The 13,082-nt window shown below is 41.6% G+C and overlaps 1 protein-coding gene across 3 annotated transcripts in view; it reads right to left on the reverse strand.

The window, feature by feature from the left end:
• The window catches only part of obe (activating signal cointegrator 1 complex subunit obelus), a 64,525-nt gene that overhangs the window by 37,951 nt on the left and 13,492 nt on the right, over positions 1-13,082 (reverse strand). For all 3 annotated transcript variants that reach the window (XM_076183746.1, XM_076183747.1, XM_076183749.1), the window contains exons 7-13: positions 12,743-12,886; positions 11,764-11,910; positions 6,315-6,429; positions 4,773-4,962; positions 3,463-3,584; positions 2,005-2,150; positions 717-917 (exon numbers count right to left, since the gene is read on the reverse strand). In XM_076183746.1, the coding sequence (XP_076039861.1) occupies positions 717-917; positions 2,005-2,150; positions 3,463-3,584; positions 4,773-4,962; positions 6,315-6,429; positions 11,764-11,910; positions 12,743-12,886 (1,065 nt within the window). The remainder of the gene's footprint in view (positions 1-716; positions 918-2,004; positions 2,151-3,462; positions 3,585-4,772; positions 4,963-6,314; positions 6,430-11,763; positions 11,911-12,742; positions 12,887-13,082) is intronic.

Raw genomic sequence — 13,082 nt, forward strand, 5'->3', positions numbered from 1 at the left:
CCAAGAAATTTCGAGACGAAGGAAGTGACATCATTCCTACTCAAAAGCATCACTCTGGTCGGCCAAGGAAGATATCAAATCGTACTTCTACGGTTCTAACTGCCTCCTAATAACCGTAGGAGGCAGTTAGAACCGTAGAAGTACGATTTGATATCTTCCTTGGCCGACCAGAGCGATGCTTTGGAGTACGAATGATGTCACTTCCTTCGTCTCGAAATTTCTTGGTCCACTTTTGCACTTGACGCACTCCAATTCCCACACGAGTAGCAATATATTTACACTTATAACCCTCCTTATAGAGGGTTATGATTGTAACAACTGTGTCTCTTTCCACCTCTTTACCACTTCCCATTACGGAGATATCAAGGCACAAAAACAGAGACCACCGCAAAAAAAAGACTACTCTCCGTGAGAGATGTTTAGAAAGTGACTCCATGTGACATCGAGTGCGCCTAAACAGAGTTGCCAAATAGTGTGTATTGTCTCGGCTAAATACGGGTACAAACGCTAGCATTGAAAAATAGCGAAAAGTTTGGGTGGAAAGTTGTATTTTTTGCATGTTTTGAGTTTAGGGGAAAGTTGGGGCGCCTATAATTTTGCGCCCAAACTTTTCGCGGCCACTGTATATATACATACACACACATATATACATATATATATATATATATATATATATTATATATATATATATATATATATATATATATATATCTCACCTTAAACTTATCTTTCTGAATAACTCCTTTGTCAATATGTTGTCGTATCTGGTGCACAACTGTAAGCATGGCAATATTGGTCTTGCCTGCACCCGTTGGGGCACAAATCAACAGGTTCTCATTGCTGTGGTAGGCAGTTGGGTGTACCACAGTTTGGATGCGGTTAAGGGTCTTGCATCCATGAAATGCCATCCTCCCAATCTTAAAAACAAGATGAAAAAATTATTAAATTTTAAGAGAGATAGAGAGAAGTGCAGTGTCATCAGCAAACAACATCTGGCTCATTTACCACTTCCCTCAATTCTCTCTAGCCATCTCCAGTCCCCTACCCATTACCCTCTCATTTACTTCCCATATCACCCCATCCATGTACACATTGAACAGCCAAGGCAACATAAAACAACCCTGGTGTAGCCCAGCCTTCATGTTGAACCACTCGCTCTCATCATTTCTACCACTAACACAAGCTCTACTACTACTGTTAAAGCTCTTGACTATCCTTAGTAGCTTTCCCCTATGCCATATATCTGCAATACCTCCCACAATGCCTTCACATATACCCTGTCATAACTCATAAGCCTTCTCTAATCCATAAAGGCACAAAAATTATTCTTACCTTTTGTCAAAAACTTTTTAACTACATTCAACAAACTGATCCCTCTAAGACTACAACATTCACATTTGTCCCCTTTTCCTGTGTAAAGCAGAACTAAACAAGCACTTCTCCAGTCCTTGTATAGTTCCATTTTACAAATGAAAAGGAATGTCACCAGAGGAAATTTTGTAATGATGTTTGTACTGTGGAACTGTGAGGGCAATTTCTTTGTTGTAGGCTGCTGCAGTCCTAGACCTTTCATCTACTAGGACAAGGGACTATTTAACCTTGGAGAGGTGCAGCAGTTTAAACCTACTCCATGCCCACTCAGGTCTGATGAAAGCAGACCTGTGACCTTTGGGAGCATACGACACAGGGATGGCACTAATTAATAGTCCCGATGGCCACGACAGGCCTAGCAAGCCGGTGGTTGTAAATTTGCTCAAGAAACTCAAGTGTCACAACTGACAGGGCAAGTGCCCTACTTAGAGTATGGTGAGAAGGTGAGAAGGCTAGTAGTTTGCCAGCTGCAAACTTCAGTTCCTTTCCTATTCAAGACATTTTAATTTGGCTCCATTAGAAAACAATTCACACCTAAACAGCAAATGTATTCAAATCTTTACAAGTCAAAGAAAATTAAAACTTAGAAAACAAGAACAACATCTGAAACAATAAAGCAATGGAAGCCCTAACCTCATCCAAGTCTTTGACGGGGACAAGTTTTGATCCAACATCAGGTGGTGCTGGATCCGTCAAGGGAATACACACTTCTTCCTTCTTCTTGTCTGTGATCCGTTCAAAACCCTCTGGTAAAGTTAACTTCATTCCCGCAATGTAGCCTGGAAAGAGACAACACACACTGAGAAAAAATCAACTCATATTCAGGTGTAAATATGCTACTTTGTACACATTAGCAGCAAAGAATGATGTGTATATTGTTGTTCTACATGGAAACAGGTATATAAAGAGATAGTTATCAAGAGATAGATATAAAGTATTAAGGGAGAGAGACGGGAGGAACAGGATAGCTTTAAATACTTGGGTGTGAATGTGGTGGGAAAGGGAGGAGTGGAGGTGGAGGTAGAATGTAGATTGAGAGAAGCAAATAAATGCCTTGGGGGATTCAAAAGTGTAATGAGAAATAGACATTTGGTAATGGATACTAAGGGGGGATTGTATGAAGGTATGATTATGCCAACAGCACTGTATGAGGTAGAAACATGGAACATAAGAGAGGAAGAGTTTAAATATGTTTGAGATGAAGTGCCTGAGAAGTATGGTATGGGTTACTAGGCTGGATAGAGTGAAAAAACAAGGTGAGGAGGTGAGTGGAAGTGGAAAGGGAGTTGGGAGATAGGGCTGATGAAAGAATATTGGTATGTTTCGGACACATGGAAAGAATGATTGAAGAAAAATTAGTAAAAGAGGTGTGGAAGGCAGAGGTGGAAGGAGTGAACCTGAGGAGGCGACCAAGGATGAGATAGAGGGATGGGGTAAAAGGGGCATTGGGAAAGAGGGGAATGTCTGTTGTAGAAGGAAGGGAGAAGACAGAAGATAGGGGTGAGTGGAGAATGGCTGTGTATGGATGATGCTGTGATGCATGGAAGGGAATGGGTGGGGATGGGGGGTGAGGAAGTATGTGTGAAAAATAAATTGATTTCTCCCTGTATTCTACATTTCTGCCTGCGAGGACAGTGAGGGAGGCCACCAACTTAATGAAGCAGCCTTGCTGTAGATGTGCTGTGTCTTGCAATGCTGCTTCTGACTCAGGGCAGTGGGCGAGATGCAGGGATGACCTGTCATCCAGGAGGAGCCAGGATAAGAGGGAGGGAGGGTGGATGGGAGTGGAGTAAATGGGGATGGAATGGGTGAGGTGGATTTTATGCCTTTGTTTTTTGGCTATCTCCCTTGTAAGGGGGAAATAGCCTTTGGTATATGTATGTATGTAGATATAAAAAAACAGAGTGAATAGTGAATGAGAATGAGATAGAGAAAGAGGGAAGAGAGATATACATTTATTCATATATATCTATATATATATATCATAGTCATTCCAATGACAGCTACAATATCTGAATACTAATATTGGAATTGTTCCCATCCACTTCATTTTAGATATGACAATTACCCTCAATAACAAATAATTCTAACCTGCCGATTGTCTTGCTTTACTGTAGTTGTCAAAAACATATGGTAAATGCAATTCTGGAGCTTCCTTTCTGTCCCTGCTCTTGAACAAATATGCCTGTGAAGCTTGTCGAAGTGCTTCCTCTCTGTAAAACCAAGAACATACAAGGTGAAAAACTTGTCATTAAGTAGAGAACTCTGAAACATTCATCCCACCCCCCTTAAATTAAAGAGCTGCAAAACTAGCACTAACCATTCCTTATCCAGCTAACAACACTATTCTTGACTTTTATTTTCTCTCAATGCAATGTGACATATATACATCATAATGATGATGATTTGGTTTAACATGCAAACTTTCTATCAGGAGACTAGGATCCCCTTAAAGAGAACTCTGTAGCATGGAATTTAATTAACCATACTCTTGGTCCAACTCTGGGGGCAAGATGGGCAAGATGTAGGGATGACCCATCATCCAGGAGGAGCCAAGAAAAGAGGGAGGGAGGGGGGGGATGAATGGGAGTGGAGTATGTGGGGAGGAAATGGGTGGGAATGAATTTATGCCTTTGACCTTAGCTATCTTCCTTGTAAGGGGGAAAAAGCTGTTGGTACATGTATGCATGTATGTATGGTCCAACTCACTGGTGGCAGAGTTCAAACTGCCATCACCTTGACCTCCGCTGCAAGTAGCAACACTCTAACTTGCTTGGTCAGCAAGCATTGATACATACACATATATACTAAAAGGTTTTTTCCCCCTTATGTGGGATGGCTGAGTCAAAGCATACACTCACCCTCCAACCACACCCATCCAAAAACCCATTTGTTGTACCTCTCATCTTAACACTTTGTGGACAATGGGTCATTTCTGGTACATTGCTTGAGTCAGAGGTAATGCAGCATGGCACAGAACTTCCACAGCAGGGCCCAAGAGCTGGAGCTGGTTTACTCCCAATGCTTCATTACATGATGACTGCCCTCATCCACTCGAGAAATTTATGGGCAAAACAAGAACATCCCTTCATCCCATCTGCAACCACTCCCTATTCACTCTTCTCTTTCTTGCTCAACAGACATTCATTTTGCATCTAAAGCCCCTTCTCCCTGTACAAACACCTCATTATCCCCTCAAACTCCATCTTTGCATTCCACACTCTTTCTTTTCCTAGTCTTTCCTCACTCATTCTTTCCCTATATCCAAACCACCTCAGCATTCTTTGATAGAAGAATGCTTGGTTGGTCTGGGCAATGTGATGTAAGAGAGGTGTATGACCATATTTTCTGCTGAAAGTGAAAATCACCAATTTCATTATTCAGTACTTAAAGCTACTAACCTCTTCTTCTTTAATTCTTCTGGGTTGAAATCCTCAGTCTTCTCATCATCCTGGTACTGTTTGGCCACCTTCAGGATCTTCTTCTCCTCCTTTCGAGCCATTTTACGATATTGTTTTTCAGTCTCACTCATGACTGTGACAGACTGGCCATACAAAGGTCGGTCAGGTGCAAGGGGCTTTTCTAAGTCACCTGCAGGTAATTATGAAGGCATTATTGAATATAATACAGATGCAGGGGCCCATGAAGGGCACTTGAATGTGGTGCTCCTGCATGGACAGTAAAACTGCCCATTTTCGAAACCATCAACCCTCTCATCTCCATAAGAAGGTGCAGCCCTGAAGGGCATGTAATCAGTCTCTGGACTGGGCCCAAGAAATCTCTTTATCAACTTCAACTGTATTACTTCCACTTTTTCACACATGGAGAGCTGTGAATCAGTGATTGTTTCCCTTCTCCTACCACTTTTGGCCAGCAACATAGAAACAGTCCCACATTCATATAACACAAATAACAATTTAAAGTTTCTTCCCAGAGAGATCTGTGGGAGGGTCTAGGGGTTTCAGACACCCCTATGGACAAGTCACACAGCATTCTTTTATGATCAGAGCCTAATCTCTATTCAAGAAAGAAGGCTGATCTCTTTTAACATCTACTGTCCCTTTCTGTTACCCTCTTTAATAAATTTCTCCTTTACCACCTCTATGACTACTTAATATTCACAAGGTCAGAAGTGTATATTAACATGCATATACCAAAGGCTTTTTTTTTCCTTATAAGGGAGGTAGCCAAAAAACATAGGGCTAAAATCCACTCTCACCCATTCTATCCCTAACATATTCCACTACCCTCCATCCTCTTCCCTCCCTCTTATCTTGGCACCTCCTGGATGATGGGTCATCCCTGCATCTTGCCCACTGCCCTGGGTCAGAAGCAGTGTCGTAAGACACAGCACATCCACAGCAAGGCTGCTTCATTATATTGGTGACCCCCACCCCTCTCCATCCTCTCATGCAGAAAAGGAGAAGACGGGGAGAAATCCCTTCGGGCTGCGTCAATTTATTTCTCACACATACTCCCTCACCCCCCATCCCCCGCCTACTCCACCTCATGCAGCTGTGAAATATAATACAGCATCCATCTTATAGTATTACCACTACTGTCAAATATGATAGTCAAGCAGACTATGGTGCCAACATCTGAAGGCAAAAACCCCGTGGCAGATGGTTCAAATCTGCTAGTCAGCATATAATATAGGCCACTGTATTGACAAGTTGGAACTCTTTTATTGTCATTGGGGAGCAGTTGCAGGCAGTCAGGTCTTCTCGTGTAAAGTGATGAACCCAATCTGAACACAGAGTGCCACCTTCTTCAAATGACACTTACAGGTGGAGGTGAAAGCATTGACGGACTTTGGAGATGTATAACAGGAAGATAATCCACATTCCTCATCACCTCATCAACATACACCTTGGAGGACCACATCATGCAGGTCTATTACAGTAATTTGAAGACTATCTGAACATGAGATGTGTAGAACTTACTTATAAGCCGTGCTATCTTTTCCTCCTTAGCCTCTGGTGGATTTTTGAGTTCCCATCGGTGTTCAAGCAAGGCTTGAATCAGCTCAAAGAGTTCAAAGCCAAGAAGGTCAAAAAGCTGTCAATAAGATTTGAGAATCAATACATCTGCTCCCACCCAGATTATAATAGATCCACTACATCTAGTAGGCAATGAATACAAATTTAGCAATAAAAAAATTCTTTTTCTAAATGTGAGAAGCACCAAGATGTAATTAATATCTTCTCTCCTGTGCAATGATGTATTTCTATGTCAAATAATCTTAATGTGAAAGTTAAGCCAATGCACAAATGCACCAATAAATTTTACAAATACGTACATAGGAATTAGGAGTTGGAGGAGGGGACAGATGAAGATAAGGTGGAGATACATTAAGAGGAAGACTATGAGCTGGAGGAGGAGGAGGAGGAAGGTTGAAGAGGAAGGTGGAAATGGTAGGTAGAGGAGGAGGAGGAGGAGGGAGAATGTGAAAGTAGGTGGTAAATAAATACATTGCTTCTGACCCAGGGCAGTGGGCAAGATGCAGGAATGACCCGTCATCCAGGAGGAGCCAAGACAAGAGGGAGGGATGGGGTGAATGGGAGTGGAGTATGTGGAGATGGAATGGGTGTGAGTGGATTTTATCCCTTTATTTTTTTGCTACCTCCCTTGTAAAGGGTTAAAGGCCACTAGTATATGTGTGTGTGTGTGTGTGTGTGTGTGTGTGTGTATATATATATGTATATGTATACACACACACACATATACTAGTGGCCTTTTACCCTTTACATGTATATGTATTCCATGTGGTGGGGGAAAAGAATACTGCCACCAAGTATTTCCACTTGGATCGTAAGAGACGACAAGAAAGGGACGGGGATTGGGACTAGGCATCCTTCTCCTTGTAGCCCCACAGGGGCTAAACGAAAAAGTAAAGGCATATGAGGGTCTGGGAGTTTTCCGACCAGCACCCTAAGGTTTGGGTCTTTTAATGTGTGTGGATGTGGTACAGATGAGAGTAAAAGGGAAGAGATAGGTAATATGTTTGTGAGAAGAAAGATGGATGTGTTGGCTTTGAGTGAAACTAAGTTGAAAGGGAAGGGTGAGTGTAAGTTTGGGAGTGTAAGTGGGAGGTTATCAGGAGTGAAGAGAGGGCGAGGGAGGGAAGGGGTGGCTATTCTAGTAAGTGAAGAGATAGGTAAATGTGTAGTGGAGTGGAAGGAGGTTTCCTCAAGGATAATGTAGATGAAGGTGAAACTGGGAAAGGAGATGTAGGTCTTTGTAAGTGCATATGGGCCTGGCAGTAAGAAGAGTGTAGAAGAAAGGGAGGACTTTTGGATAGATTTAAATGAATGCATAGAGGATTTAGGGAGAAATGTCAATGTAATAGTACTGGGAGACCTTAATGCTAGGGTAGGAAATGGTCCAATTGATGGAGTGGTTGGGAAATGTGGAGTTCCAGGAAAGAATCATAGTGGAGAGTTGATGGTGGAAATGTGTCTAGAAAGAGAGTTGATGATAGCAAATACAGTGTTTCGGAAGAAAGTCAAGCATAAGTACACATGGGAGAGGGTGGTGGATGGAAGGGTGGTAGATAGAGCGTTGATGGATTATGTAGTGGTAAATAGGATTATGATAGGAAGAGTTAAGGATGTACATGTGCTAAGGGGAGAGGGTGGGGGAATATCAGATAATTTTTTGGTGGAAGGTAAGTTGAGAGTGGAGGATAGATAAAGAGGAAAGGGATAAAAGGTAGGGAGGTGCTTTGAGTGAACTCTTTAAATGAAAAGGAAAAGGAGAAGGAGTACAAGAAGAAGCTGAAGGAGGAGTGGGAGGGAGTGAAGGAAAGAGTAGAGCTAGGTGTGGAGGAGGAATGGGGATGGTTCAAGGAGGGAGTCACAAAGTGTGCAGGGATGGTGTGTTGAACAAGAAGGACAGGAGGATATAGAAGGAATGGTAGTGAATGGTGGGATGAGGAAACAAAGAAGGTTGTAGAGGAGAAGTGAGCTTTCACAGATTGGTTACAAAATAGGACGAGGGAGTCATATGACAGGTTCAAAGAAAAGAAAAGAGAAGTAAAGCAAGAGGTAAAGGAGGCAAAGAGGAGAGCAGATGTGAAGTGGGGTAAGAGAATGACAGAAAATTTTGAAAGTAATAAAAAGATGTTTTGGAAAGAAATTAAGAGAGGAAGAGGAGGCGAATCAAGTAGAGAAGAAAAGGTTAAAGGTGCAGATGGAGAGATGATAATGGAAGAGAAGGCAGTAAGGGGAAGATGGGCAGAATATTTTAGGGAGTTGCTAAATGTGAAGGAGGATAGGGAGGGAAAGATAGTTGCAGTGGGAAATGCTAAGAAAATGACCGTGATGAGTGAGGAAAATGGAGGAGAAATAAGGAAGGATGAAGTGAAGGCAGATGTTAAGATGATAAAAGCAGGTAAGGCACCTGGTCTGGATTGATGCCATGCAGAATGTCTAAAAAAAGGAGGTACAGTGATGGTGGATTGGCTGGTGATGTTATTTAATGTTTGCTGGAGAGAGGATAGAGTGCCGGAGGACTGGAGGAGTGCCTATATAGTTCCACTTTACAAGGGAAAAGGGGACAAGTGTGAATGTAGTAGTTTCAAAGGGATTAGCTTGTTAAGTGTAGTTGGGAAGGCTTATGGGAGGATCTTGACTGAGAGGATTAGGAGAGGAACAGAGGGAGTAATTGGTGAGGAACAGTGTGGATTTAGGATGGGTAGAGGTTGTGTAGATCAGATCTTTGTGGTAAGACAGATATGTGAGAAAGCTATAGGAAAGGGGAAGGATGTTTTTTGGGCTTTTATGGATCTGGAAAAGGCTTACGATAAGGTAGACAGAAAGGCACTGTGGAAGGTTATGCAGATATATGGGATAGGAGGAAAGCTTCTAGGAGCTGTCAAGAGCTTTTATGAAAGTAGTAGAGCTTGTGTCAGGATTAGAAATGGAGAGAGTGAGTGGTTCAAGGTAAAGGTGGGACTTCGTTAAGGATGCATTATGTCGCCCTGGCTGTTCAACTTATACATGGATGGGGTAGTGCGAGAGGTAAATGCAAGGGTAATGGGTCAGGGATTGGAGATGGTTAAAGAAAATGGAGAAAAGTGGGAGGAGAGCCAGCTGTTGTTTACGGACGACACTGTGCTTGTGGCAGGATCGGAGGAGGGATTGAGGAAGTTGGTGACAGAGTTTGGGAGAGTATGTGATAGAAGAAAGCTAAAGATAAATGTGGGTAAAAGTAAGGTGATGAGATGTACAAGGAGTGAAAGTGGCAGTAGACTGGAAGTGAGCATTAAGGGAGAGCGACTGGAGGAAGTGGTTTTTTTTTAGTTACTTGGGTGCAAATGTGGCAGGAAAAGGTGGAGTGAAGGAGGAGGTAGAATGTAGATTGAGAGAAGCGAGTAATTGCCTTGGTGGATTGAAGAGTGTAATGAGGAATAGACATTTGGGAATGGATGCTAAGAGGAGACTGTATGAAGGAGTGATTGTGCCAACAGCACTATATGGGGCAGAAACATGGAACATAAGAGAAGAAGAGAGAAGGAGTTTGAATGTGTTTGAGATGAGGTGTCTGAGAATTATGATGGGGGTTACTAGGCTATATAGAGTGAGAAATGAGGAGGTGAGGAGAACAGGGGTGGAAAGGGAGTTGGGAGATAGGGTTGATGAAAGAGTATTAGGATGGTTTGGACACATGGAAAGAATGAGTGAAGAAAGACTAGTAAAAGAGGTATGGAAGGCAGATGTGGAGGGAGTGAACATGAGGGGACGTCCTAGGATGAGGTGGATGGATGGGGTGAAGGGGGCTTTGGAGAAGAGGGGAATGTCTGTTGAGGAAGGACGGGAGAGGACAGAAGACAGGGGTGAATGGAGAATGGTTGTATATGGAAGATGTTGTGATGCATGAGGTGGAATGGGCGGAGGGATGGGGGGGTGAGGTAGTATGTGTGAGCAAAATTTGACGCAGCCCGAAGGGATTTCTCCCCATCTTCTCCTTTTATGCATGGGGGGGTAGAGAGGGGAGGGTTGCCGATTTAATAAAGTGGCCTTGCTGTGGATGTGCTGTGTCTTGCGACACTGCTTCTGACCCAGGGCAGTGGACAAGGTGCAGGGATGACTCGTCATCCAGGAGGTGCTAAGATAAGAGGGAGGGTGGAGGGGTGTGGAGTGTATTCAGGGATGGAATGGGTGGGAATGATTTTATGCCTTTTCCTTTTTGGCTACCTCCCTTGTAAGGGGGAAAAAGCCTTGGTATATGTATGTATGTATGTATGTATGTGTATATATATATATATATATATATATATATAATGTCCATCATCCATGAGGTGGATAACAAGCCCTCTGGATAGCCCAGTGTCCTGAAAGTGCTTTTTATATGGAGAATTTCATCCTCGAGGAACTCCCTGCTACAGATCGTAAGAGCCCTTTGGAAAAAAATGATTACTTCTCCTACTTTGGTTAATTTGTCATGCGCACTGTAAAAGTGTAATAGGTTGTCTTTGTTAGTAGGTTTTCATTTATATCACATATAACTGTTTAATTTCTGTTCTGTTACTGTGAGTTTCTTTTCACAAAATACATACATACATACATACATATACCAAGGCTTTTCCCCCTTACAAGGGGGGTAGCCAAAAAGAAAAAGGCATAAAATCATTCCCACCCATTCCATCCCTGAATACACTCCACACCCCTCCACCCTCCCTCTTATCTTAGCACCTCCTTTTTCAACTTGTCACAATGTCTCATCTCAATATATATATATATATATATATATATATATATATATATATATATATATCTATATAGCAAAAGACCCTTTCCACCTTATAAGTGAGGTGTTTGATTCAATAAATACAGAAGACATAAGGAGAAAAAATGGTGACCAGACTTTTGTAAATAAACATACATACATATACCAAAGGATTTTTTCCCCCTTATAAGGGAGTTAGCCAAAACACAAAGGCATAAAATCCACTCCCACCCATTCCATCCCCATCACACTTCACTCCCCTCCACCCTTCCTCTTATCTTGGCACCTCCTGGATGACAGGTCATCCCTGCATCTTGTCCATTGCCCCCTGGGTCAGAAGCAGTTTCACTAGACACAGCAAGGCCACTTCATTAAATTGGTGACAGAAAAAGGTATGCTGAAGCCATGAAGGAGAAGAGGGTGAAAGGTTCTTGAAAAAAGGAGCAAAGGAAAGGGTAGATAATGTACACGAGGAAATGAAAGCAAGAGAAGGCGACAAAAGAATAAGAAATAAGGAGATGACAAATGGAAATACACTACAAACTAACTCAACAGAAGATAAGGAGATGTGGCACAAGAATCCTAAGGTTAAGAAAATAGGCAGCAGAAAACAATGGAACACAAAATCTAGCAAATGATAATCAGTTTACCCAGTATGCTCACCTCATTCTGTAGTTCCTCATTGGATTTGTCACTGTGGATGAGGGTGAGTGTGCTGTTGCACAGTTCTGGAACCATATTTGTGTTGTTGTAGTACTTGAGCATCTCTGCTTCAACCCAAGACTTATCATAAACCTCCTGTTCTTGTTTCTGAAAGATATGGCAAGGCTGAATTAGTAAAATAATTGTTCTCAAACAAGAATATTTTATAGAATTGTTCTCACCCACAACTTAAGTGTACATACATACATATACCAAGGCTTTTTCCCCCTTACAAGGGAGGTAGCCAAAAAGAAACTTAAGTGTAACATTAGAATATCAGCAATCACTACTATCTACATACCAAGGACTTCTTCCCCCTTATTAGGAAGGTGGCCAGTAAAGGCATCCACCCACTCTCACTCATTCCACTTCTCTTGTTACCCTCTCATCTTAGCTCAAGCAATCACTACTAAGCTCTCTAAATCCAATATGGACTTGCTCAAAACTAATTTTATGGACTGGTAGGGAAAGGAGAAAGGGAGGACGGTGCCAAAAAAGTTTGGGATCCAGTAAGCTAAAGCAGTGATTCCCAAATATTTTTCCCTCATGTGAACCACATAGGCATGCTCAATGCTGCCATGTACCTCTTACTTGTTAGCAATATTTCAGTAAAATCATTATATTACAATATTAATGAAATAATAAACTGTAATTGACTTTTTCATTTTGTATCATCATGTAATACCTCATCCTTTGATTGTGTATCGCACATGCATATTAGATGAAATATTGCAAGGACATGGCACATCCCTATACATCCTTTGATATCTTACTACTATTATATATTGTATATGGATGTGGGATGGATGTAAGGTAGGTATATATTCTGACACAATCAATCCCATTACAAGGGAAGAAGACCTTTTGGTAGTGCACATGTATGCACCTACAACTACAGGTTCTAAAAATCTACATAGTAATCTCATCCAATTCTACAAACCTTCCCTTTTGGTGCATCTTCCTGTGACTTGTCTGGAGCAAAGTTGTCATAGTTCAAAGTAGCCTTAGACTCAATATAAATTTCTCTTAAATCCAGAAGCTTATCAGATGGAGGCAACTGGGGCTTTACACATGGTGGCCCAACCTGGCCAGAGAGGAGAGGAGAGAAAAAAAAAAAAATAATAATAATAAATAAATAATAATAATAAATAAATAAATAAAAATAAATAGATAAAATAAATGAATAAATGAGAAAGGTCAAGTTCTGAAAGTATCATCTCTTCATTATTGATATTACTTGAAAACCTGAACAAAATATGTTTAGAATATGTTTCTATGTA

This window comes from Oratosquilla oratoria, chromosome 4 (assembly GCF_046742065.1).
Source record: "Oratosquilla oratoria isolate Oo_2021 chromosome 4, ASM4674206v1, whole genome shotgun sequence".
Classification (NCBI taxonomy): domain Eukaryota; kingdom Metazoa; phylum Arthropoda; class Malacostraca; order Stomatopoda; family Squillidae; genus Oratosquilla; species Oratosquilla oratoria.